The 23248-nt window shown below is 38.5% G+C and overlaps 1 protein-coding gene across 1 annotated transcript in view; it reads left to right on the plus strand.

Moving 5' to 3' along the window:
- The window catches only part of RAB3GAP2 (RAB3 GTPase activating protein subunit 2 (non-catalytic)), a 105245-nt gene that overhangs the window by 64277 nt on the left and 17720 nt on the right, over nucleotides 1–23248 (plus strand). Inside the window, exons 15-26 of the mRNA XM_010853264.1 lie at nucleotides 17–160; nucleotides 598–680; nucleotides 1036–1100; nucleotides 5008–5098; nucleotides 8294–8421; nucleotides 10306–10519; nucleotides 10854–10951; nucleotides 19018–19123; nucleotides 19730–19890; nucleotides 20915–21143; nucleotides 22496–22669; nucleotides 22769–22875. Of these exons, the coding sequence (XP_010851566.1) occupies nucleotides 17–160; nucleotides 598–680; nucleotides 1036–1100; nucleotides 5008–5098; nucleotides 8294–8421; nucleotides 10306–10519; nucleotides 10854–10951; nucleotides 19018–19123; nucleotides 19730–19890; nucleotides 20915–21143; nucleotides 22496–22669; nucleotides 22769–22875 (1600 nt within the window). The remainder of the gene's footprint in view (nucleotides 1–16; nucleotides 161–597; nucleotides 681–1035; nucleotides 1101–5007; nucleotides 5099–8293; nucleotides 8422–10305; nucleotides 10520–10853; nucleotides 10952–19017; nucleotides 19124–19729; nucleotides 19891–20914; nucleotides 21144–22495; nucleotides 22670–22768; nucleotides 22876–23248) is intronic.

A 23248-nucleotide genomic window follows, 5' to 3' on the forward strand; every position in this document is an offset into this window, starting at 1 on the left:
TTTGTGATTTCCTCAGGCTTCTGTATCCTGGCTATAAAATAATGGGCTTAAATAACATTACTAGTCAGAGTTGGCAGCCCCAGACTTACCAGATCTGCCTGGTTGATCCAGTGTCTGGAAGTGTGAAAACAGTCAGTGTTCCTTTCCACTTAGCATTGAGGTAAGTTGTATCGCGTGCCAGCTTATTAATGTCCCTCTACTGACTTTTCCCAGTCCTTTTTTTTATATATATATATATATATTAAACTTTTAATTTTGTACTGTAGTATGGCCGATTAATACTGTTGTGATAGTTTCAGGTAGACAGTAAAGGGACTCAGCCATACATATACATGTATCCATTCTTCCCCAAATTCCACTCCCATCCAGACTGCCACACAACACTGAACAGAGTTCCCTATGCTATACAGTAGGTTCTTGTTGGTTGTTCATTTTAAATATAGCTTTGTTTTGTAGCTATTGTTTTATTTCTCTCTAGACTGATCCCTTTAAAGTTAAATAGGAAGCGTAGAAAAGGAAAAGAAATTTGGATGTATCAGAATTAGAAGGAAGACAGCTTCACTTTCTTTAAGAACTTGTTGTATTTTTTTGTTTTAGCGATAAGAAGAGTGAACGAGCCAAGGACATGCACTTAGTGAAGAAACTGGGAACCTTGCTGAAAGCAAAATGTCCCAATCTTGGTAGGTGTCCTTTAATAAAAATGAAGGATACTGTCATGGCATTTTTAAAGTTAATAGAATATTCTAAATGGAGCAAGCAAAACACTTTAGTGCATTTATAAGCTGTTGCAACTCCTTTGTGGAATGAGATGAGGTACAAGTAATCATGTATAGCTTTTATTGGAATTATTCTGAAGGATGAAGCATGCCATCGAGGGATTATTAAAATTTGTAACAATAAAACAGTAATTTCCAAGAGGACTCAGAAATCCTTCAGACTGACTGATAGTGCAAATAAATGTGTTTTTCTTTTAGAATAAAGTTTACCTGTCGTAAAAGTGAACCAAAATTTTATTTTGGTTAATTTTCTTTCTAGATTTGATTGAAACAGAAATAAAGGAATTAATTCTTGATATTAAATACCCTGCAACCAAAAAACAAGTAAGTGTATAAAATAAAAGATCTTTCCTGCCAAGTGACTGTTATATTCCCTTCTTAATAAAATCTATATTTTCCTATTTCCTTCCAAAAACATGACAGGCCAAAATCCTCTTTCTGTGTTTTTATGCATGTTCATCCTTTTTTTACATCCCCATGCAAAAGTTTCTATTGTCTCTTTTGTCTTTCTTCTTTTTTGATTAAGTAATACTACCATGCATGGAAGTATGTGTGTTTTATATACACGAAAACCCATACATAGCATATATTCAAATTAAGTAATAATAATAAGACAAAGCTGTGTATGACCACCCCCCTTAGGAAACAGGATGTTACCAGGAACTCTGAAGAGCCCTCCCTGCATGTCCCTCCTCCTCCCATCCCTTCTCCCATTCCTACAGTAACCAGTGTTTAGAATTTTGTGTTCCTCTTTTGCTTTTCTTTGTAGTTACAGCATTTCTGTATGACTCCTTTAAAACATAGTGATGCATTTTCCACTTTTTTGAACTTGAAGTGAATCGAGTCCTACTCTGTCTTCTTTGTGACCTACTCCATTCTCTTACCATTGTGTTTCTGGAAGTTGTCTGCATTGCTGCCTGCAGCTAACTCGTGTAATGTATGAATTCCACTCTGTGACTGTCATTTATTTATTCACTGTCTGTGGACATTTACGTTCTCAGTTTTTTGCTGTTACCAACAATAAGAGTATGATTATCCTTGTACAATGTTTCCTGGCACACAAATGTAAGAGTTTCTCTTGAGTTTATACCTTAGAGTGGAATCTCTAGGGTATGAGCTTCTGGCTGGTTGTTGATAAATTACTTCTCAAAATACTTGTACTAATTTACATTCACATTGATACTGTAGAAGAGGCCCTGTTGCTTCTTAGCTTCTCATGGAATAATCAAGACTTGTTGCCTTTTCCAGGCTCCTGGTTGTAATATGGTAGCTCGTTACGTTACTGCCACTCCTCTTACCCAAATCCCTGCCGTTGCTGCTTGGGTTCTGACATGGCTCGTTGGTCCTCAGGGATCCCTCTGAACCCTGCTTTTAATCAGAACAGAGGGCTAATGACTGCAGTCTCACTCAGATTCCCCGGGGGCGTTGATTCCAGGACCCCCTGTGAATACCTAAATCTGAAGGTGCTCAAGTCCCTTTATAAAACTGTGTGAAGTGACAGTGGCTCAGTTGTGTCCAACTCTTTGTGACCCCGTGGACTATACAGTCCGTGGAATTCTCCAGGCCAGAATACTGGAGTGGGTAGCCTTTCCCTTCTCCAGGGCATCTTCCCACCCCAGGGATCGAACCCAGGCCTCCCACATTGCAGGTGGCTTCTTTATCAGCTGAGCCACAAGGGAAGCCCAAGAATACTGGAGTGGATAGCCTATCCCTCCTTCACAGAATCTTCCCGACCCAGGAATTGAACTGGGGTCTCTTGCATTGCAGGCGGATTCTTTACCAACTGAGCTATCAAGGAAGCCCCATAAAATTGTGTAGTATTTGCATATAACCTACGCACATCCTCTTGTATACTTTAAATCCTCTCTAGATTACTTGTAATGCCTAACACAGTGTAAGTGCTATGTAAACAGTTGTAAATACAGCGTAAGTGCTGTGTAAATAGTTGCAAGTATGGGGCAAATTCACAGTTGCTTTTAGGAACTCTTTGGGATTTTTTTCTTTCTGAGTATTTTCAGTCCATGGTTGGTTGAATCCGTAAATGAGGACCCATGGATACAGAGGGCTGATTACACTTGTTTTCTGATTATTTCATGTGTATTAGTCCTAGCTCCCCAGCTTTTTCCTCTTTATATCTTTTAAGCTCCTTCAAATAGGACCTTACCAAATGCGTCATTTTCATAATACACAGCATCTGAATAGTAGGATGATTTAGTGAATACTGGTTTCTTTCTATCCCTCTTATTCTGTTATGGCACTCATTTTCTAAAAACACTATCATTTTATTGTAAAACTGACAGGTTTCTGACTTTTAATTGTGTTTTCCACTCCACTGACAGTACTAATAGGTTCTCATTTTCCTTGGGGAAGAGTTTCCATTATTAAATGTGATTCTTTTGACAGAGTGAGCATATGAAGAGCAGTTTAGGGCTTCAGTCTTAGAAAGGGAGGGTCAGAACCCACATGATTTTTCTCATTTTAATACCATCTTTTTTACATCATAGAACAATAAAATCAGGAAACTTTAGAACAGTACAAACTGTTTCCTTAATTTTTTTAATACTACTGAAGTTCGTATGAAGCTATGAATTTTATAAAAAATACTAAACAACCTAATAGTTAAATTTGTGTATTGTTTTACAACAGTTAAGGGAGGAAAGAAACCAGTTTAGACTTTGAAGACTGAATAATATTAGTAAGGCAGTGAGCCGCTAACTTGTGTGATAGTAGACACACAGAGGCAGATGACATTTTCCTAGGTATTTGCCTTTTTCGATCACTTTCTGTCTTTTTATTTAATATTTTATTCATTTATTTGGCTACTTTGGGTCTTAGTTGCAGCACGTAGGATGTTCGTTTCAGCATTTGGGATCTTTTGTTGTGGTGCACAGCCTCTCTAGTTTGGCACACAGGCTCTTGTGCTCAGACTTAGTTGCCTGGCAGCCGTTCTTTGTAAGTAAGTAAGTGAAGTCGCTCAGTTGTGTCCAACTCTTTGTGTCCCCATGGACTGTAGCCCACCAGACTTCTTTGTCCATGGGGTTCTCTAGGCAAGAATACTAGAGTGGGTTGCCATTCCCTTCTCCAGGGGATCTTCCCAACCCAGGGATTGAACCCGGGTCTCCCGCATTGCAGGCAGCCGTTCTTTGACTAGGGCTCAAACCTGTGTTCCCTGCATTGACAGGCGGATTCCTAACCAGTGGACCACCAGGGAAGTCCCTGGTCACTTTCTTTATATCCTCCATGCATTTGCCTCATGCTAGGCCGGCCCGACCTCCAGAGCTGCCCTCTCTCTGCACCTGTTTCTCCCCAACAGACACACAGAGTTGTTGTTGGATGAAGTCTGTTATTTGTTATTTGTCTCATGCCACATTCATAGCGTACCTTTTATACTGTTTAATCTCATAATTCAAAATTCAGTTTAACATGCTGATATGAAAGGACAAGTGTGAACTTTAAGTGCTGTGTGTAACCCACTAGTGATTCTGATGGTTGCTCTTTTAGGAGTGAAGTAATGATGAAGATTCTTAAATACCTACCAGTAGGCAGAAGGAGAGTAGGCGTGGAGAGGTGGGAAATATATTCATCTAGATTGGCCTGTGGATACAGCCAGCCATGCTTAAGCACAGTAACATAGCAGTAATTAAGTTGTCAGCTTTTATTATTGGCATGACAATGGCAATGTCTGCTTTTCATTTATGCATATATACTAAACTCTTACTGGTGAATAACTTTGTCTCTGCTCAGCCATCCTGTTGAACCTCAGTTGCTTTCCAAGTTGTTTCATTCTCAGTCTGGACTTCTTGTCATGGTACCATATTTGGCATGACATGAAATTGATTACATATTACTTATGATGCAACTTAAGCTCTTGGATGATTAATACATCTTAAAATGGAGTTTCCCTTTGAAACTTGGGGCAGTGAAACTATGGGCATAAATGTAAAATTGAAAAACCAAGATCTTTGCCTTGTACGAAAATTGTTCCTTATCTTTCTTGTAGGCAGCTTCCCTGGTGGCTTAGACGGTAAAAGCATCTGCCTGTAATGTGGGAGACCCGGGTTCAATTTCTGGGTTGGGAAGATACTCTGGAGAAGGAAATGGCAACCTGCTCCAGTACTCTTGCCTGGAAAATCCCATGGACGAAGGAGCCTGGTAGGCTACAGTCCATGGGGTCTCAAAGAGTCAGACATGACTGAGCGACTTCACTTTCTTTTTTCTCTTTTTCTTCTAGGCATTGGAAAGCATATTGGCAAGCGAACGTTTACCATTTTCCTGCCTTAAAAACATAACTCAGACATTAATGGACACTTTAAAAAATCAAGGTAATAGGGTTTGTTTATGGTCTCACCTCAAATTCTGTAACTCTGACCATAGGAAGTATTAACTGTTTATGATGCCCTTCTGTTACCTTGATGTGGTAATATGTATAAGAAACAATGTATAAGAAAGAAGAAAACTTATATCATACCTTTGTCATTGGGGACTTTTAAAATTCCCTGTTCAGTGTATGCTACTGATCTTTCTCTGAGTATGTTGACTCTCTTTCTTACTGTAAATATTTTTCGTTTGAATCCATCTATTATGAGGAAAGATAGAATGATGGGAAGTGAGTATTGTGATAATAGTTGTAAAGCGTTTTGAAAGCCATTGGCATGTGGGGACAAGATAGCTGGTGGTAAGCAAAAAAACAACCAGGCTGTCTTGCTGCCATTATATTTTAACTCTCAGTAATGTTGTTTTGACCATGATAATGATTTTTTTTCTAAATTCTATGCTTTGATTAATGTTTTGTCAGTGTATGGAATCCATATTTTTTCATCCACTTCCCTCATGAATGGAACTAGGGCTTCCAGAATCACAGACTATGATTACATGACCAGTTCTGATTGTTTTTTACTGTTCAGAATATATTTGTCTGGAAAAGAATTACATCTGTAACTGTGGGGTTGTAACTCCATATTCTATCCAGCCGAGCTAGAAAAATTTATTCTGAATTCCTAACATCAGTTAAAAATGTAGTATGTGGTATACTGACTTCATCTAGTTGTGATTTTTTTGCTTGCTTATTGTGTGAATTATATCTTTATTGAATTTGTTACAATACTGTTTCTGTGTTATGTTTTGGGTTTTTTTGGCCACAAGGCACATGGGATCTTAGCTCCTTGACCAAAAATCACACCCTCAACGCCTATGTTGGAAGGGAGAGTCCCAACCCCTGAACTGCCAGGAGGCTTCATATTTAAGCCAGCCTAGAGTGGCTTATGGAGAAGGAAATGGCAACCTACTCCAGTGTTCTTGCCTGGAGAATCCCAGGGACGGGGGAGCCTGGTGGGCTGCCGTCTCTGGGGTCACCCAGAGTCGGACACGACTGAAGCGACTTAGCAGCAGCAGCAGCAGAGTGGCTTAATAGATAAAGCATAATATGCTGTTCCAGGGGACTTACCTGGTGGTACAGTGGTTCAGACTCTACTTCCACCGCAGGGGGCACTGGTTCAGTTCTCTGGTGGAGGAACTGAGATGCCACATGCTGCATGGTATGACCAAAAATTAAACAGATAAATAAATATTAATGCTGTTGCAGGACAGTAAGCATCCTGGTTTTGAAATTTTTTTAACACATGTAAAATTGATTTTTGGCAAATAGAAAACTCCCTTAGTGCATACAACATGTTAGAAATACCTCTTTTAAAAAGTATCAGATCAGATCAGTTGCTCAGTCATGTGCGACTCTTTGCGACCCCATGAACCCCAGCACGCCAGGCCCCCCTGTCCATCACCAACTCCCAGAGTTCACTCAGACTCAACGTCCATCGAGTTGGTGATGCCATCCAGCCATCTCATCGTCTGTCGTCCCCTTCTCCTCCTGCCCCCAATCCCTCCCAGCATCAGTCTTTTCCAATGAGTCAACTCTTCACATGAGGTGGCCAAAGTACTGGAGTTTCAGCTTTAGCATCATTCCTTCCAAAGAAATCCCAGGGCTCATCTCCTTCAGAATGGACTGGTTGGATCTCCTTGCAGTCCAAGGGACTCTCAAGAGTCTTCTCCAACACCACAGTTCAAAAGCATCAATTCTTCGGTGCTCAGCCTTCTATACAGTCCACCTCTCACATCCATACATGACCACAGGAAAAACCATAGCCTTGACTAGACGAACCTTTGTTGACAAAGTAATGTCTCTGCTTTTGAATATGCTATCTAGGTTGGTCATAACTTTCCTTCCAAGGAGTAAGCGTCTTTTAATTTCATGGCTGCAGTCACCATCTGTAGTGATTTTGGAGCCCAGAAAAATAAAGTCTGACACTGTTTCCACTGTTTCCCCATCTATTTCCCATGAAGTAATGGGACCGGATGCCATGATCTTCGTTTTCTGAATGTTGAGCTTTAAGCCAACTTTTTCACTCTCCACTTTCACTTTCATCAAGAGGCTTTTGAGTTCCTCTTCACTTTCTGCCATAAGGATGGTGTCATCTGCATATCTGAGGTTATTGATATTTCTCCCGACAATCTTGATTCCAGCTTGTGTTTCTTCCAGTCCAGCGTTTCTCATGATGTACTCTGCATATAAGTTAAATAAACAGGGTGACAATATACAGCCTTGACGAACTCCTTTTCCTATTTGGAACCAGTCTGTTGTTCCCATGTCCAGTTCTAACTGTTGCTTCCTGACCTGCATACAAATTTCTCAAGAGGCAGATCAGGTGTATAGTACACTTCTAAAATCTCCCTATCCCCCTAAGGATTTTTTTAAAACGTCAAAAAAATTATTAAAATTTACCTTGCACTGGGCTAGGAGTAAACCAAACACCATTGTCGGAGTTCTGTAACATCACTAGCTTCAAGTTCTACCCACCAATGAGAGTCCTAAAAATGACAAATATTGAGTATGCTACATTTTATTTTGGCTGTGAGAACATAGACAATCTTCCATGTTATTGTATCCCATAACAGAGTCTTGCAGTTTACAGTGTCTGCCTTTATCATACAGGAATGTATTATGCAGAGAGTGGGTATTTTTCCAGCGATAATCTCAACAAGAAACCTGACTGATGTGGGTGGAATTCTACTTTTGGTCTCTTTCTCAGCCTCTCTTGAGGATGCATGTGTTACAGTTCAGTTTCTGGTTGAATTATAGTATCTTTGACCACTGTGATAAGAAGAGCCAGGCAGCTTTCCAATTGTATTTTCTCAGGGTATGAGAATAATAGACAACATTTGAGTTAGAGAGTGAGGGGAGGATATTTTCAAACCTGTTTCCAAAATATTTGTTTAAATTTGAGTACTAGACTAAAATATCTCTTCTGTTTTCTTTCTTTTTCTCCTCTCTCACTATTATAGCACCTTCATTTAAAAATTTAGACACTTTGCATGATATAAAAATTATTTTTGCCTTCTTAATTTGTTATCGAAAATATAGCAATATTATAAAATGGAACATCAAGAAATTATGTAAAATTAAGGTATTTTTATCAGTCTGTTAAATATCTCTCTTTAATATATTTTTTCTTTCTACCTTGTAGAGCTTGAGTCTGTTGATGAAGGACTGCTACAATTTTGTGCCAATAAATTGAAATTACTCCATCTTTATGAGTCTGTTAGTCAATTAAATTCCACTGATTTTCATTCAGATACACCATTCTCTGATAATGTGAGTAATCCCATTATTCATTATATAAAATCATCTCTTTGGTTATTTATTATTTTTTAATTGATAGTAAAGAAGTACAAATATTAAGTTTTTTTTTTTTTTAATGTGTAAAGGTTTATGTTCTTTAGAAGATCCCTGCTGGCTTCTGTGCCTTGCTCCTAAATTTATGTTATTTAGGCTTGAATATTGAGCTTGTTATTAATCCATTGTCAGTACCTAGAATCATTTGGTTTTCCTTAAGTTCTTTTATAAAATTGCTTCTTACAACTTCTTTTCGACAGGGTTTGCTAATCAAAACTGCAATGAACAGAAGTAGCAAATTTTATATTTCTTTTAAAGAAAATGATTCTAACAAGCAGAAGAGACCAGCTCTTCTGTGTTGTTGTTAGTAAACTCATACTGCTGTTGTTTACTACATAATAGAATACATTTTTAAGATAGTCCATCTTACATCAGAGTGCTTAAAGTAATTGTAGAAAATGTTCTATGGTTTTATTCTTCAAAATGTAAAAAAGTGATAGGACCTTATAATCCTTATTATAGTACAAGTGCAATATTGCTCATTTCTAGGAGAGTATACAAAACTCCTACTTTCTCTGCAGAGAAATAGAATTTCTCGTGATAGAGAACAGAGAGAAATATTGTCCTCTCCTCCCTCAAGTACTGTGTGACCGTGCGCAGATTGGTGGCTTCAGGGTCTCATGTCTTTTACTTATCTAAAGGAAAACCATTAAAGTGACTTTAGTGATTTGTCAAGGCACTGGTAATGCTTTTAAAAAACATATTTGGTACATCTGAAAGCTCATTGAGTTTTAAAACAGTTGCCTATTATTGTAAATACATGTATAGAAATAAACAGAAATTTTAAACAAAAATGAGAATTGGTAAATACTGAAAATATTTCCTCTCAGTATTGAAAATAACCCACACATTCTAACTTTTTTTTTTAATCTTTGGTATTATAGATGAATTTTATAAAGTATTTTAACGATCTCTTCGTAATACTACTCTATGAATGCCATGATAAATGACAAGGCCATTTTTTAGGAGATTTTGTTCTGCCATTATTTCTCCAATAGTGAAAAATACTTTCAAGCAGCAGAAAAGTTCAGGTTGATTAAGTTATACCTATAGGGTGCCTGGGGTGGGAAGATCCCCTGGAGAAGGGAATGGCTACCCACTCCAGTATCCTTGCCTAGAGAATCCCATGGACAGAGGAACCTGGTGGGCAGCAGTCCATGAGGTCTCAAAGAGGCGGACACGACTGAGCAACTAAACTGCCGCCACCACCAGTGGTAGTATCAGGAGATGTTTCTGCACATCTGATGTGAAAACAGTTTGAAAGACTGGCAGGTTGTATCTGTTACTTTTTAACCTCTACAACCCTGAGAGCCATATAGAGGATTTATATGCAGACACAGTGAGGACTGTTGCCCACTGCTTTTATTTTATAGTGTTTGTGCTGCTTACTAAAACAAGTATTAAATATCAAATAGTTCTTTAGTTTCCTCAGAATCACAAGAGTTGGCCGTTAACAACCACTTACATTTTTTTCTGATTAAGCAATAATATATGTTTATTAAAATTCAGACATTTTAGAAGGGTATTGAATAATCTCAAGAAACTTTCTAAGAATGATACTTCCAGTAATATGTAGTGTTTCAAGATTATTTTATTTAAATAACATCCTACTTATCAGTTGAGAGTAACATTTTCAGCAGAGCACACCATAGCTATCATATTAATTAAGAAATCATTTTTTGCTTATAGTCTTGCATTTTGTTTCAGATGATAACGGCAGATAATGACAGATAATTGACACATAATGGCAGTCGTAGAAAGAGAAATGGTCTGTTGATAACTTCCTTCCTCCCTAAATTTAAGGACTTGGCCGTGTTACTAAGGCTGGATGAAAAAGAACTCCTTAAGCTCCAGGCCTTGTTAGAGAAGTATAAGCAAGAGAACAACAGGACTGCTGTCCGATTTTCTGATGATAAGGATGGTGTGTTGCCTGTGAAAACATTCCTGGAATATTTAGAATATGAGAAAGATGTGGTCAACATAAAGAAGACAAGTGAAGAGGAATATGTGGCTTTGGGTAGGTAGAATGAATGATAAACTACTTTCTGAATCCTCCCTCTTTTTAAATTAATTAACCAAAGAATTGAATGTATGTTTTACAGTCAACGGAAGACTCTCTGGATAGGTAGGCACTGTCTTATAAAAGTTGTACTGAATTAAAAAGTATACTTAGGAGACAGTGTGAGACATGTAATGACTTGCTTTCTGCTTTAATCACTTAAGCAAACTGAGCCATTGATTTCCCTTCTCTGCTGTTGTTTTGCTCCTCTAGGGATCTAGATTGCAATTCAGGAAGATTTTGAGTTTGGTAAGCAGGCATTGGTTGACGTGTTTTGTTTTTGTTTTACCAGGCAGTTTCTTTTTTTGGAAGTGTTTATGTGGAGAAAGCTCCACTGAGGAAATGTGTCACACTTTGGAGTCGGCTGGACTTAGCCCCCAGCTGTTGTTGGTAAGGTTTCTTGTTGCTGGATGCTGTTCTTCCTCGTTAATGTCATCTGGAAGTGGCTGTCTCTCTTTTTTTTTTTTTTACTCTTGTCTAAAGTGTATTATAGAGCATACATGAAGACTTTCTAAAAACGATCAAGGAAATGTATAGTCATGTATTTAATTGAATAATAATATCTGATTTTTCTCATTCTCTGTAAATTATAACCAGCATATTACAAGGTTGGCCTAAAATAAATTTAGAATCTGTTGTGTATGCATACATTTACAGTGGACTGGGATCATCAGAAAAAAATGTTCATATTAGCCTAAAAAGATCTTATCTAGAGAACAAAACTGTTTCCTTAAAGCATTATTGAATTATCAGACATTCCCAGACCTTGAATACGTGTTAGGATTTAATCTCTGTGGCATAACAAATATAAATAGCACTAAATTTTCACGCTTTCTGAAAAGGGCAAGGGAGTTACCCCACATCACTTGTTCTGCTCTTGACTGCCCCCCACATGTAGAGATACGCACGTGCACACACTTTATCACGTGCCCACTCACATCTCAAGTTTTGGCCAGGATTTGGGCCTTTTACCTGTATGAACTTGTTGACTATGCTAACATTAGTTTTTATTCATTTGTTTGTTTATTTTTAACTGTGCTGGGTGTTTGCTGCTGCTCACAGGCTCTCTCTAGTTCTGGTGAGCAGGGCCTGCTCTCTAGTTGCGGTGCACAGGCTTCTCATTCTGATGGCTTCTCTTGTTGCGGAGCACGGGCTCTAGGGCACCAGCTTAGTTGCCCCGAGGTACGTGGGATCCTCCTGGACCAGGGATCTAACCCATGTCCCCTGCATGGGCACATGGATTCTTTACGTAACTGGACCACGATATTGTTGTAGTTGAACATGTAAGTCCTTTAAAAATGGGCTTTGCCCTACCTCCCTTTGCAGTATAGATGTCAGGAAGTACAGTTAAAGGTGCACATTGCTTGCACATGGTTGTTCATAAGTGGCTTCGTTCATAATAGCCAGACACTGAAACCTGCCCCACGCCCTTTAGTGGATAAACAGATAAACACACTGTGGCACATTCTTACCATGGAATACCCCTCAGCAATAAAAAGGGATAAACTATTAGTAGAAGCAGGAGCTTGGATGAATACGGAAAATATGCAAAGAGAAAAAAAATTTCAAAGAAGATACATACTGCATGATTCTGTTTTCATAACATTCATAAAATAACACAGTCATAAAGATGGAGAACAGATTAGTGGTTGCCAAGAGTTAGTGGTGAATGTCAGGGAGAAGGGTGTGGCTATAAAGCGTTAACGGGAGGGAGATTTTGTGCCATGGTAGAGTGTCTGCATGGTGACGGTTATGCAGTGCTACACATGATAAAATTGCATGCTGCAAAATGAGTGCCTGTATCACTGGTGAAATTTGAACAAGCTTTATGGATTTCACCAATGGCAGTTTCTTGGTTTTGTGTAAAGATGTTAACATGAGGGAAGACTGCAGGAAGGGCCCACGGACCTCCCTGTGCTCCTTTGTGCCACCAATGACTCTATAATTATTGCAAATTTAAAAGTTTTTAAAAAGGAAATAACTATTACCTGTCATTCAGAATTGAGATGCTGAAATAGATGAATATGGTATACTACTTGTTTTCTATTGTGCTTAATCAGTTTCATTTAAATTTTGTTTACATTAAAACTGAGGTCATTGTTCAGCTAAGTCATGTCCAACTCTTTGTGACCCATGAACTGCAGCACACCAGCTTTCTGTCCTTCCCTATCTCCTGGAGCTTGCTCAAACTCATGTTCACCGAATCGGTGATGCCATCCAACCATCTCATCCTCTGTTGCCCCTTTCCCCTCTTGCCCTCAGTCTTTCCCAGCATCCGGGTCTTTTCCAGTGAGCCAGCTGTTCACATCAGTTGGCCAAAGTATTGGAGCTTCAGCTTCAGCACCAGTCCTTCCAATGGATATTCAGGGTGGATTTCCTTTAGGATTGACTGGTTTGATCTCTGCTGTCCAAGGGACTCTCAAGAGTCTTCTCTAGCACCACAGTTCGAAAGCATCAGTTCTTCAGCACTCAGCCTTCTTTGTGGTCCAACTCTTACATCCATACCTGACTATTGGAAAAACCATAGTTTTGACTATATGGACCTTTGTTATCAAAGTGATGTCTCTGTTTTTAATACATTGTCTAGGTTTGTCATAGCTTTTCTTTCATAGCTGCAATGACTGTCTGCATGATTTTGGAGCCCAAGAAAATGAAATCTGACAGTTTCCACCTTTCCCCCTTCTATTTGTGATGAAGTGTTGGGACTGGATGCCGTTATCTTTGTTTTTTGAATGTTGAATTTTAAGTCAGCTTTTTCACTCTCCTCTTTTACCTTCATCAAGAAGCTCTTTAGTTCCTCTTTACTTTCTGCCATTAAAGTGGTACCATCTGCATATTCGAGGTGGTTGATATTTCTCCCAGCAATCTTGATTCTGGCTTGTGAGTCATCCAGACCATCATTTCATATGATGTACTTCATATATAAGTTAAGTAAGCAGGATGGCAATATACACCCTTAATGTACTCATTTCTCAATGTTGAACCAATCCATTGTTCATGTCCAATTCTAACTGTTGCTTCTTATCCTGCATACAAGTTTCTCAGGAGGCAGATAAGGTGGTCCGATATTCCCATCTCTCAGAATTTTCCACAGTTTGTTATGATCCACACAGTCAAAGGCTTTGGCAAAGTCAATAAAGCAGAAGTAGATGTTTTTCTGGAACTCTCTTGCTTTTTCTGTGATCCAGTGGATGTTGGCAATTTGATCTCTGGCAATTTGATCAAAGGCTGGAAGAAACAAACCTCACACCTATACCTCAAGCCATATATTAAAAAAAATTAAGTCCAATGGAACGTAAATATCAATATGAGATAAAACTACAAAATCTATAGAAGAAAACATCAGAGAAAGCTTGGTTTAGACAAAGGTTTCTTAAGGTAGAAAAAGCATGAACTGTAAGATAAAAATACTGATAAGTTACGCTTCATGAAATGTCAAAACTTTTGTTTTTTAAGACTTTTAAGAAATTGAAAAGGCAAGTCTCTTTTACACAACATAGATCTGATAAATCCATTGTGTCCAGGTTGTACAAAGAATTTGTACAACTCAGTAATGAGACAGTACAGTTTAAAAATGAGCAAAGGATTTGAACAGATATGTCACCAAAACATACATACAAATTGCAAAAAATTACCTGAATGATGTTCAGGAATTAGCCGTTAGGGAAATGCAAAAATAAAACCATGATGGCCTCTGTCCCAGAGAATGACTAAAACTAAAAAGATTGACATATCCGGTGTTGATGAGGATGTAGAGCAATCAGAATGCTCAACACAGATGATGGAAATGCAACTTAATACAACCACTGTAGAAAACAGTTTGAAAGTTTCTTATCAAGTTGGACACAGATTTACCGTAAAATCCAGCAGTCTTACTCCTAGGTACTTAGTCAAGAGCAATGAAAATGTATGTTTGCATAGACTTGGCATAAACTATTTACAGCAGCTTTATTCCTAACAACCCAGACTGGAAACAACTCAAATATCCAATAATTGATAAATGGATGAAGTATGGTGTAACCATACAATGAAATGAACTACTGATACACAGAATGACATAAATGAATCTCAAAAGCATTAGGCCAAGTGAAAAGATCCAGAAACAAAAGAGTACCTACCGATGATTTCAGTTGATTTTATATGAAATACTAGAATAAGCAAAAATAGAGTAACAAAGGAGATGAATGTTTGCTAGAGGTTGATAGTGGGAGTTGGAGATTGAGTCAAAGAGGCACAAGGGAACTTTGGGTGGAGATGTACTTTATCACATTTATGGTATTATTTACCCAACTTAAAATTAGTAAACTTTACTTTATAGATATGTGTGTGTGTGTGTATGTGTGTGTGTGTGTTTTATAATGTGATAGAGTGATGTGTATTATATGGAAAATTTCTGTGCTTTAAACCCATCAGGCTGTGACCTGTATTATTGCGCTACTAAATTTCTAAAATTGGCTAAAATGTAAACACTTTTTAAGAAATCATCTCTTTTGAGACTATTTCACACATTCCAAATGGCTGAATTCTTTTTCCTAGACAAATGTTTTATGGCTGGGTTTTATTTTTAAAGTATTTTTGTTTCAAATGTAATAGAAGATACTGTATTTTTAAAGTATTTTAAAAACAGTTTACTCACTTTAGTTTACTTAATTTGTATGTTAGTCACTTTGTCATGTCCAACTCTTTTTGACCCCCTGGACTGTAGCCTGCCAGGGTCTTCTGTCCATGTCATTCTTCAGGCAGGAATAATGGGGTGGGTTGCCATTTCCTCCTCCAGTGGCTTTTCCTGACCCAGGGATCGAACCCTGGTCTCCTGCATTGCGGGCAGATTCTTTACTGTCTGAGCCCCCAGGGAAGCCCTTACTTAATTTATAATTAAGTAATTTTAAAAAATCCTGTGAGTGCAGAGTAAAAAGGAGAAAAATATGACATTTTCACTTAAAGGCTATAATGAATGGGAAGGGAAGAGGGAGCTTCTCTTGGGGGGGGGGAAAAAAAACCCAAGAATTAAAGTAAGAAACTGAGTGTACAGTAAGACTAGGTTTTAAAAGAGCCTGCTTGGTCATTGTGGTGACATTGATTAGACAAAATAGCAGCCCACGCACTCACACTGTTACTCAACCATCTGGCTGTGGGAAGATAAAGTGCATGGGTTTGTACACCAGGCAACAGGTATGTGTTCTGCTTATATCTTGCTCTTTCCCAAAGCAGTTAATACCAGTGCCACGATACAGACCAGTGACATTTTTCTGGAGTTATTAAAATTCAAGTCATTTTTTTTAAAGAGAATATAGATTAACATCTATTATTTAATGTTAAAAGAGTAACAGACTTTCAGGAATATAGACATATAACAGTCATGAATAAAAAGTGATAGGTCTTACAGCAAAATTTATTACTAGTGTTTTAAAGGCACATTATTTGAAATGCTAGCTTTTTCTATTCTTTCCTGATAATTATTTTCTAAATTCTTTTTCCTTCTGAAATATTTGAAAAAATAGTTTTATTGAAATTATGTACATGAGAAAACTTGGTACTTATAATCTAGCTTGTATACATTTTTTAATTTGAAAAGATTTCCCAATCTAGTATAATCACAGATGATGTTATTCACAGGCAACAGCTGATAGTTTTTCACAATGTCTAAAACTATCCTTAATGGAATTGTATAAAGTTTCAGATTCTGTAACCTAAAACAAACCCTAGTTTTCAGGAAAGACTGGGAAATAAGGCTCATCCAAAAGACTGACTAGATAGATTTCTTTGAAGTATAGGCAGGCAAGGCTGGCAGGTGGCCTCACACTAGGTATGCCAGCATTTCCGTTGAGTGAAGGACTAAAACATTAAGGATGTAAATGATATAGGAGGATATTTTGCAAAAGGTAAAGCTCATTGGGCGCACCGACCAAAGATCCCTGGAAGTTTCTATTTTTTTCTTGGGCGGAAGTTCTAACGAGTCTTAGATACTCCTTGGTTAGAAGAATTTAGTAAATTTCTGTTCAAGGATTCTATTATTCAGTCTTTTGTTCAAATATATGTGAATTAACAATTATGAAACAACATGATTCACACTTACAGTGTGTGAATCTCTAATACAAATGTTTACATTATGAATAATACATAATCTAACATTCTTTGCTGTGATGTTTTGAAAATATATCTTATTTTGTATTCACTAGTTATGGGGATAGTCACCTTCCAGGTACCGTCTTTTCCTGTTGTGTATGTCTGTGCGTGTATTCTACAAGGTATCTGCGTTCCTCTCTCTATTCTCTATACTTGGCTTATTTTTCTCCTTTCCCCTTAATTTTTCCTGAAGTTTAAAAAATCTTTCTGTCACTTGATTCTAAAATTGTCTCATCCGTTCTAAAGACGCCCACAGCATCCTCTGTTTACACTGACTTTCTACGCATAAACAAAAGCGTAACTGGTTTGGAATTTTTTAAGTTTAAAAAAAACAAGAACACTCTTTAGCTTATAAGCAGAGATTACCTAGTTGGGCAAGAGATAGAAAGAGCAGATCTCAGAGAGACACGAAAAGGAGAGTTAAGCAGAAGAACAAGGTTTTTTGTTTGTTTCAGGACTTGCTAAATGTAGTGATGGGTGAGGAAGCGGTTAATTGAAGAAAAAATGAGAAGAGTGCTGTGGAAAGAGAGAGTGAAGGCATGACATTTAATTTGTGTAAACATAGTTTAAAACAGCCCTTTGGATTGGCAATCTTTGTGAGCACTTTGAAACCCTTACTGTTGGGGACATGAAATCAGACTTTGAGAAACATAGTGCATTAGAAACCTGGTGTACTCTTAACATAACCCCCGGACATACATTTTGCCTCCAAAGTTAATCAGGGTGAGTCAAATGGCAACCTGGCCATGAACCTAGTAGGTAAATTCTGCCACTTCCCCTCATTTCCTTTTGATTTGCTTCACAGTGTGCGTGCGCAAGACACTGAGACGAAGTAATTTTCACATGATTCTGGAATGTCTTTGTTGTCCATGCAGGCAATTCATTTTTTTTAGCCTGCCTTGTGGTTATAAACAGCGGTGCTGTATGAGGTTAAGAAGAAGTTTAAAACAGAGGGAATAATGTTGATAAATGGCTAGCATCAGTCAAAATTTTGTGGATGACAGAGGATATTATGTAGCAAGTGGAATGAACATGGTATAATACGACCCCATTTTTGTGAGAGTGAACCCCCATCCTGTCCTCCCTCCATAATGCTTTCTGTGTATCTTAACTTACGAAGGCAGTTAGTGGCTTGGCTCATAATAAGCTCTAAATAACCATTAGCATTGATTGTTGTTAATACTGTCATTGTCTTATGATATGAGGGCAAATATGAAAGGACATACCCAGTTTTAAAAAAATGAAAAGGTGTATGGATAGGATGAAGTATAAAGGAGGCTAATCAAGGGAGAGATGTGAAAGGGTTAAAAGACAAGTTAAACCAAAAAGGGGAGAAATAGGAGAAAGTGTGTGTGTATATTTTTATATTTGTACAATCAGGCAGATCTAAGTTCAAACTTTAGTTCTAAGTTAGTAAGTAAGTTATTTTTTCTACTTATCATTTGTAAAACCCCAGTAGTCAGCCCTGCCCCAAGAGGTTGTTGTTGCCGAATGGGAAGATACGCTTGTCGGGTACTTATCTGCCTTAGGTCATTCTCCTGAGTTAATTTCCTTCACACACTTCTCCTTCAGCTTCCTACTCTTCTTAATTTTGAAAATTGTATATACTAATGCGTTTAAACTGATAGTCAGCCTTTCATTTTATTAGAGCTTTTTTTTTTTAAACATGAAGACATTGCAGAATTATAGGCAATCAAAACCTTTCACACACACCAGCACTTAACAGATGTGACACTATGCCTTTCAAGTTTTCATTAGCCCAGAATTATCTGTGTACAGATTTTATGAACCCAAATTTTAAAAATTTTAAGTAGATATGCTCATTTTTAAAAATCACTCTGTTGATTTAAGTGCTTTTAAAATCTGTTTGTCATGACTCAGTGACTTGAAGATTGGAGTTTGATAGTATTATGTACTCACCAACCACTGCCAAGTCCCCGGTTTCTTTGCATGACCAAGGCCAGGGCTAGAGCCACAGCTCCAGGCCCTCCTGTCATAACCTGTGGCCAGCCTTCTGTGATCCATGCTAACTGGCAGTACCCTCTCTGCCGATTTGTTCTTTAATAGAAGCTTGCACTGAAGGGTAGTATTGAACCTAAAGAAGTGGTGGAAATGGGGAGATTTTGATCCCCAACAGATAAGGAATCTCTTAAGGTAGACAAGCTACCTTGTTCCTTGTTCTCCTCACACTACATCATGTAACAAGCAAGCACTTACCTCCCAACCAGAAAGGCTGAACCACTCATGAATACACATATGGTCTAAAATTGTACAAGATTTTGTTTATGGTAAATATTTTTTTTACAATAAAGATTTAAATCTGATTTCAGTCTCTGCTCCTGAGTGTTTGGCTTTCTAAGGAAAAAGATATTTTGGACAAACCGCAGTCTGTCTGCTGTCTCCATACGATGCTGTACCTCCTGAGCAAGATGAAAGGTGAGCACTGTGGACGCTGAGGTTTGGCTCCTCGGGAGTGTGGTCTCTACTCCCAGAAACAACATTCAGTATTGAAATTCCACAAAAACAGGGAGGGAGTATACTTCCTTGTAACAAAAGGAGACTAGAAGGTACAAAACATTTCACTAGAGAGAATCCTTTATGTAGTCATAGAAAACTCTTAATACATTCAAAGTGTGCTTTATGAAAATTTAATTTACATTTTGCATCAACATAAAAAATGATAGCGAACAGTGTGTTTTCTGAGTTCAGTGAGGTGAATTGAGTGGTCTGTGGTTGAAGGTAATATTTTTCTTACTATTTTTGGCATGATGAGAACAATAATCTGTTGTATTAAAACATTCAGTAGTAGTTTTCATCAGTGATGAAAGTATTCCAAACAGATTTACAATCGATTCAGAGCAAGATGCTTAAGAGCATGGAATGTAAGTGTTCTGAATAAAATAAAGACTTCTTTTTCCAGTTCATTCAAAAATACACACATACATCAATGGGAAACTTGGTTTTAACATTATATTTAACATCAAAGGTTAAAAAGGAAAATTTGCCAAGCTAAGAGTTTCTTTTTTTGCCATTTGCCTGTAGTGGCCATCGAAGAGACCTGGGATTCCCAGTCAGTGTCCCCTTGGTGGCAGCAGATGCGCACGGTCTGTATTCAGTCCGAGAACAACGGGGCTGCGCTGCTGTCTGCGCACGTCGGGCATGCTGTTGCTGCCCAGATATCCAACAGCTTGACCGAGAAGAAAGTGAGTGGGCAGGGGGGGCGGCTTTAGGGGGGCTCCCCTCCAGCAGGCTCCCGACTGCTTTCCCCTTCTGGGCTGCATCGTCGTCAGTGTGTGAAACATTTAGGATTTGAGATATGTGTCCAGCAGGATCTTGTCTGTCTCTTGGAGATGAGTGGTTCTTTAGTTGTTTATTCAGATGACATGCATCCTTGAACCTAGTCTCCACATAGCATAAGGGGAGAAGCACTGGAGTCAGGGCAGAGACCTAGTGTTCACAGCTGGTGATCTGTGGTGAGCACCTTTAGAAGGCAGGTCCTCATTCAAAAGGCTCAGGGTTAGACAGCATTATTTCTCAGATTTCTTTCAGCTCTTAGTTTCTACAATTGCATTTATATCCCTCTTTTAGAAACAAGGGTGGTTTTGGCATGTAGTGTTGAGTGACTCAGATGATAGCTTCCAGTAGACCTTTTACTTTGTGGCTTTTCCCCATCTCTTGAAGACTAAAATTTATTAAGACAAGACTAATGCCCCTCGTATCTCGTGGTGAATCAAAAAATTTTTTCTAGGGGGATGTTGCATTGAATTGGATAGGATACTTAAATAGGTCTGTAGAGATTCACTCAACATTGTCAGTCTCAGTAGTTTGGGGCTAAATTCATTATGACTGGTTTATGATGTTTCTAATAATGGAGAGAGAGAAATTTAAGATACATTTTTTATGTTGGCTTGTACATTCTGAAGAACTCAGTATTTGGGAACTTGCTGGGATGGGCCTGAAACCTTTGCAGTGCATGTCGGTTGAATCATGGGCCTCACTACAGGTCTCTTCATAAATGTCTGAACTCCATCAGCATTGCCCCTAAGTCTCCAGTCTACTCCTCACCCTCATGTTCCATCCAGCCAAGTAGTAATGTTTGTGTGCCAGCATCTGTATATCGCTTTGTGATGTATCCTGATGATCAGTTGGCTTTCATGTTAAAAGTTCATTCAAGTTAATGTTGATCCAGACTCTTAGCCAGAGTATCAACTGGGTGTTTTCTATTAGTTTTCCCAAACAGTTTCAGGAACTGACTCGGAAGCCCTCACCGATTCCTGGGAGGCCCTTTCTCTTGACACGGAATACTGGAAACTCCTCCTGAAACAGCTGGAGGACTGTCTCCTGCTTCAGACTCTGCTTCACAGCAAAACGAACACCCGGACCTCCAAAGTGTCTTCACTGCAGGCTGAGCCGCTCCCGAAGCTTTCTGTGAAAAAGCTGTTAGAAGGAGGAAAAGGTAACCTGAAGTTATTTGTGCATTTGTAGCCATATATCTATATTTTTATGGTATGAGCTTTCTGGGGCTTTGTTTTGTTTTGTTTTGTTTTAAATAGAAATGACTGAAAGAAAAATATACTCAGATTTTAAAAGTAAATAAATAACCCACCACCTACCTCTTATCAACTTCCAAGGCCCATCTCAAATGCTGCCTCCTCCAGGAAGCCTCTCATGACCTACTAACTGCGGATTTTCTCTTCTTCCTCCTAATATCTATGGAACTTTAAACCTCATTTTCAATGCATCACTTTCTACTATTCCAAAGTCATTGGATTCCTGTGCTTAAACATCTTGTAGGACCACAAATATCTTAAAATATTGGGTTTATAATGACATACTTCTCTCCTTATTACCAGCATCTCTGTCAGACGTTTGATACTAGAATGACTATTTCTGGATTTAATATGGCATTTATGGTTTTAATTTAGTTAACTCGTCTTTTCATTCTGTATAAGATTTGTGAAGATTTCCAAATTGTAAACTCAAACTATCCTCTGTTCTGCCACCTGGTGAAACTGTAGGAACACCATTTTAATATTAACTAGAGCAATAGGATCAGGACTTGATCCTGGAATGGAATTATCAAATGATTTAGAAGCCAAGCATAAGAAATTAGATCACCTGGCACACTGGTCTCATTTATTTCCGCTGATAATCATGATTTTGTATTCTTGTTGTTAAAAAGGTTTACGGAAGAAATACTGAGAGGAAAAGTTTTAATACATTACAGAAGCTTGTATTTATTTTAGGTAGTAGGCAGGACTCTTCATCGTGAATGCTTTTTATGATTTATAACTTTCTGGACTATGTTGGTGACTGAAACATGGTACAGCATCATGCCATTAATTAACTATGGCTAAATTTTGCCCTCAAATATTTGAGAGGCAAGTTCTTGACTATTAAAAATAGTATTTTGCCCTAAGAAGCCTTGACACAAGTAGCATGCTAATGAGTTTGCTTTCACTTGTGTTTAAATGAAAGCATTTTAAATATGTATTCATGCCTTCATCTGTGCCTGGTAAAATGCCGTTTGAATTTGTGGACATTGAAGGTATTGTGTATAGACATTAATATTTAGCTAATATGTTACAAGAGTGTAAAGATGCCCTTAGAGATCCAGTATCCCACTCGCCTTCACATGGTGAGTGGTACGTGGCGACACTGCTATAAATCTCATGGCTTTGGGGTCACTTCAGGCTTAACCCAATGTGGCACTTAGGTCTTTGTGAGGACATTGAGATCCTGCACTCTGTGGGCTCCTTTTGGCAAATGCTGCCAGTGTTCATTTTCTTTCTTATCTCCAAACTGTAGGTGGCATTGCAGACAGTGTAGCCAAGTGGATATTTAAACAGGACTTCAGCCCTGAAGTGCTAAAACTGGCTAATAAAGGAAGAGATGCAGAAAACCCAGATGAACCCAGAGAAGGTATTAACCGAGGTTTATTTGAGGTGTCAGAGGTGGAGATGGACTTGGGAGCCATTCCAGGTAAGACATAAACATAGGTAAACAGGAAATCCAGCGTGAAGAAGGCAGCTGGCGCTCTCCCTCAGGCAGGAGTAATACATTGCTGTCTCTAACTTTCAGACCTGCTGCACTTGGCCTACAAGCAGTTCCCTTGCAGCCTCGAGCTGGATGTGCTGCACGCACACTGCTGCTGGGAGTACGTCGTGCAGTGGAATAAAGACCCGGAGGTATGACTCTTGTTACCTCTTCCATGGGGCTGTTCCCTTTGCTTATAGCACTTGACTTTTTCCCCTTTGGAATGTCTCCATGCTAGGAGCTATACAAGGCCTTTTTCATATATAATCCTCACGGTAAACCTATGAAGTGTGGGTGTCATCATTGTTCCCACTCTAGAGAAGAGAAAACAGCCTCAGAGAAGTCAGGTTCCTTGCCCAGATTGTAAGAACACTGCTTACAGTGGTCAGGCCAGGATTCAAGCCTAGTAGATTTCTCTGTGTTCAACACCAGTGTGTTCTGTCCTATTCTTCATAAGTTGCCATGAGCATCTTTTATTTCCTTTGGAATTTCTACGTAAGATAGCATCAACCTATACACAGTTCT

Source organism: Bison bison, unplaced genomic scaffold (assembly GCF_000754665.1).
Source record: "Bison bison bison isolate TAMUID 2011002044 unplaced genomic scaffold, Bison_UMD1.0 scf7180017864325, whole genome shotgun sequence".
In the NCBI taxonomy this organism is placed as follows: Eukaryota; Metazoa; Chordata; class Mammalia; order Artiodactyla; family Bovidae; genus Bison; species Bison bison.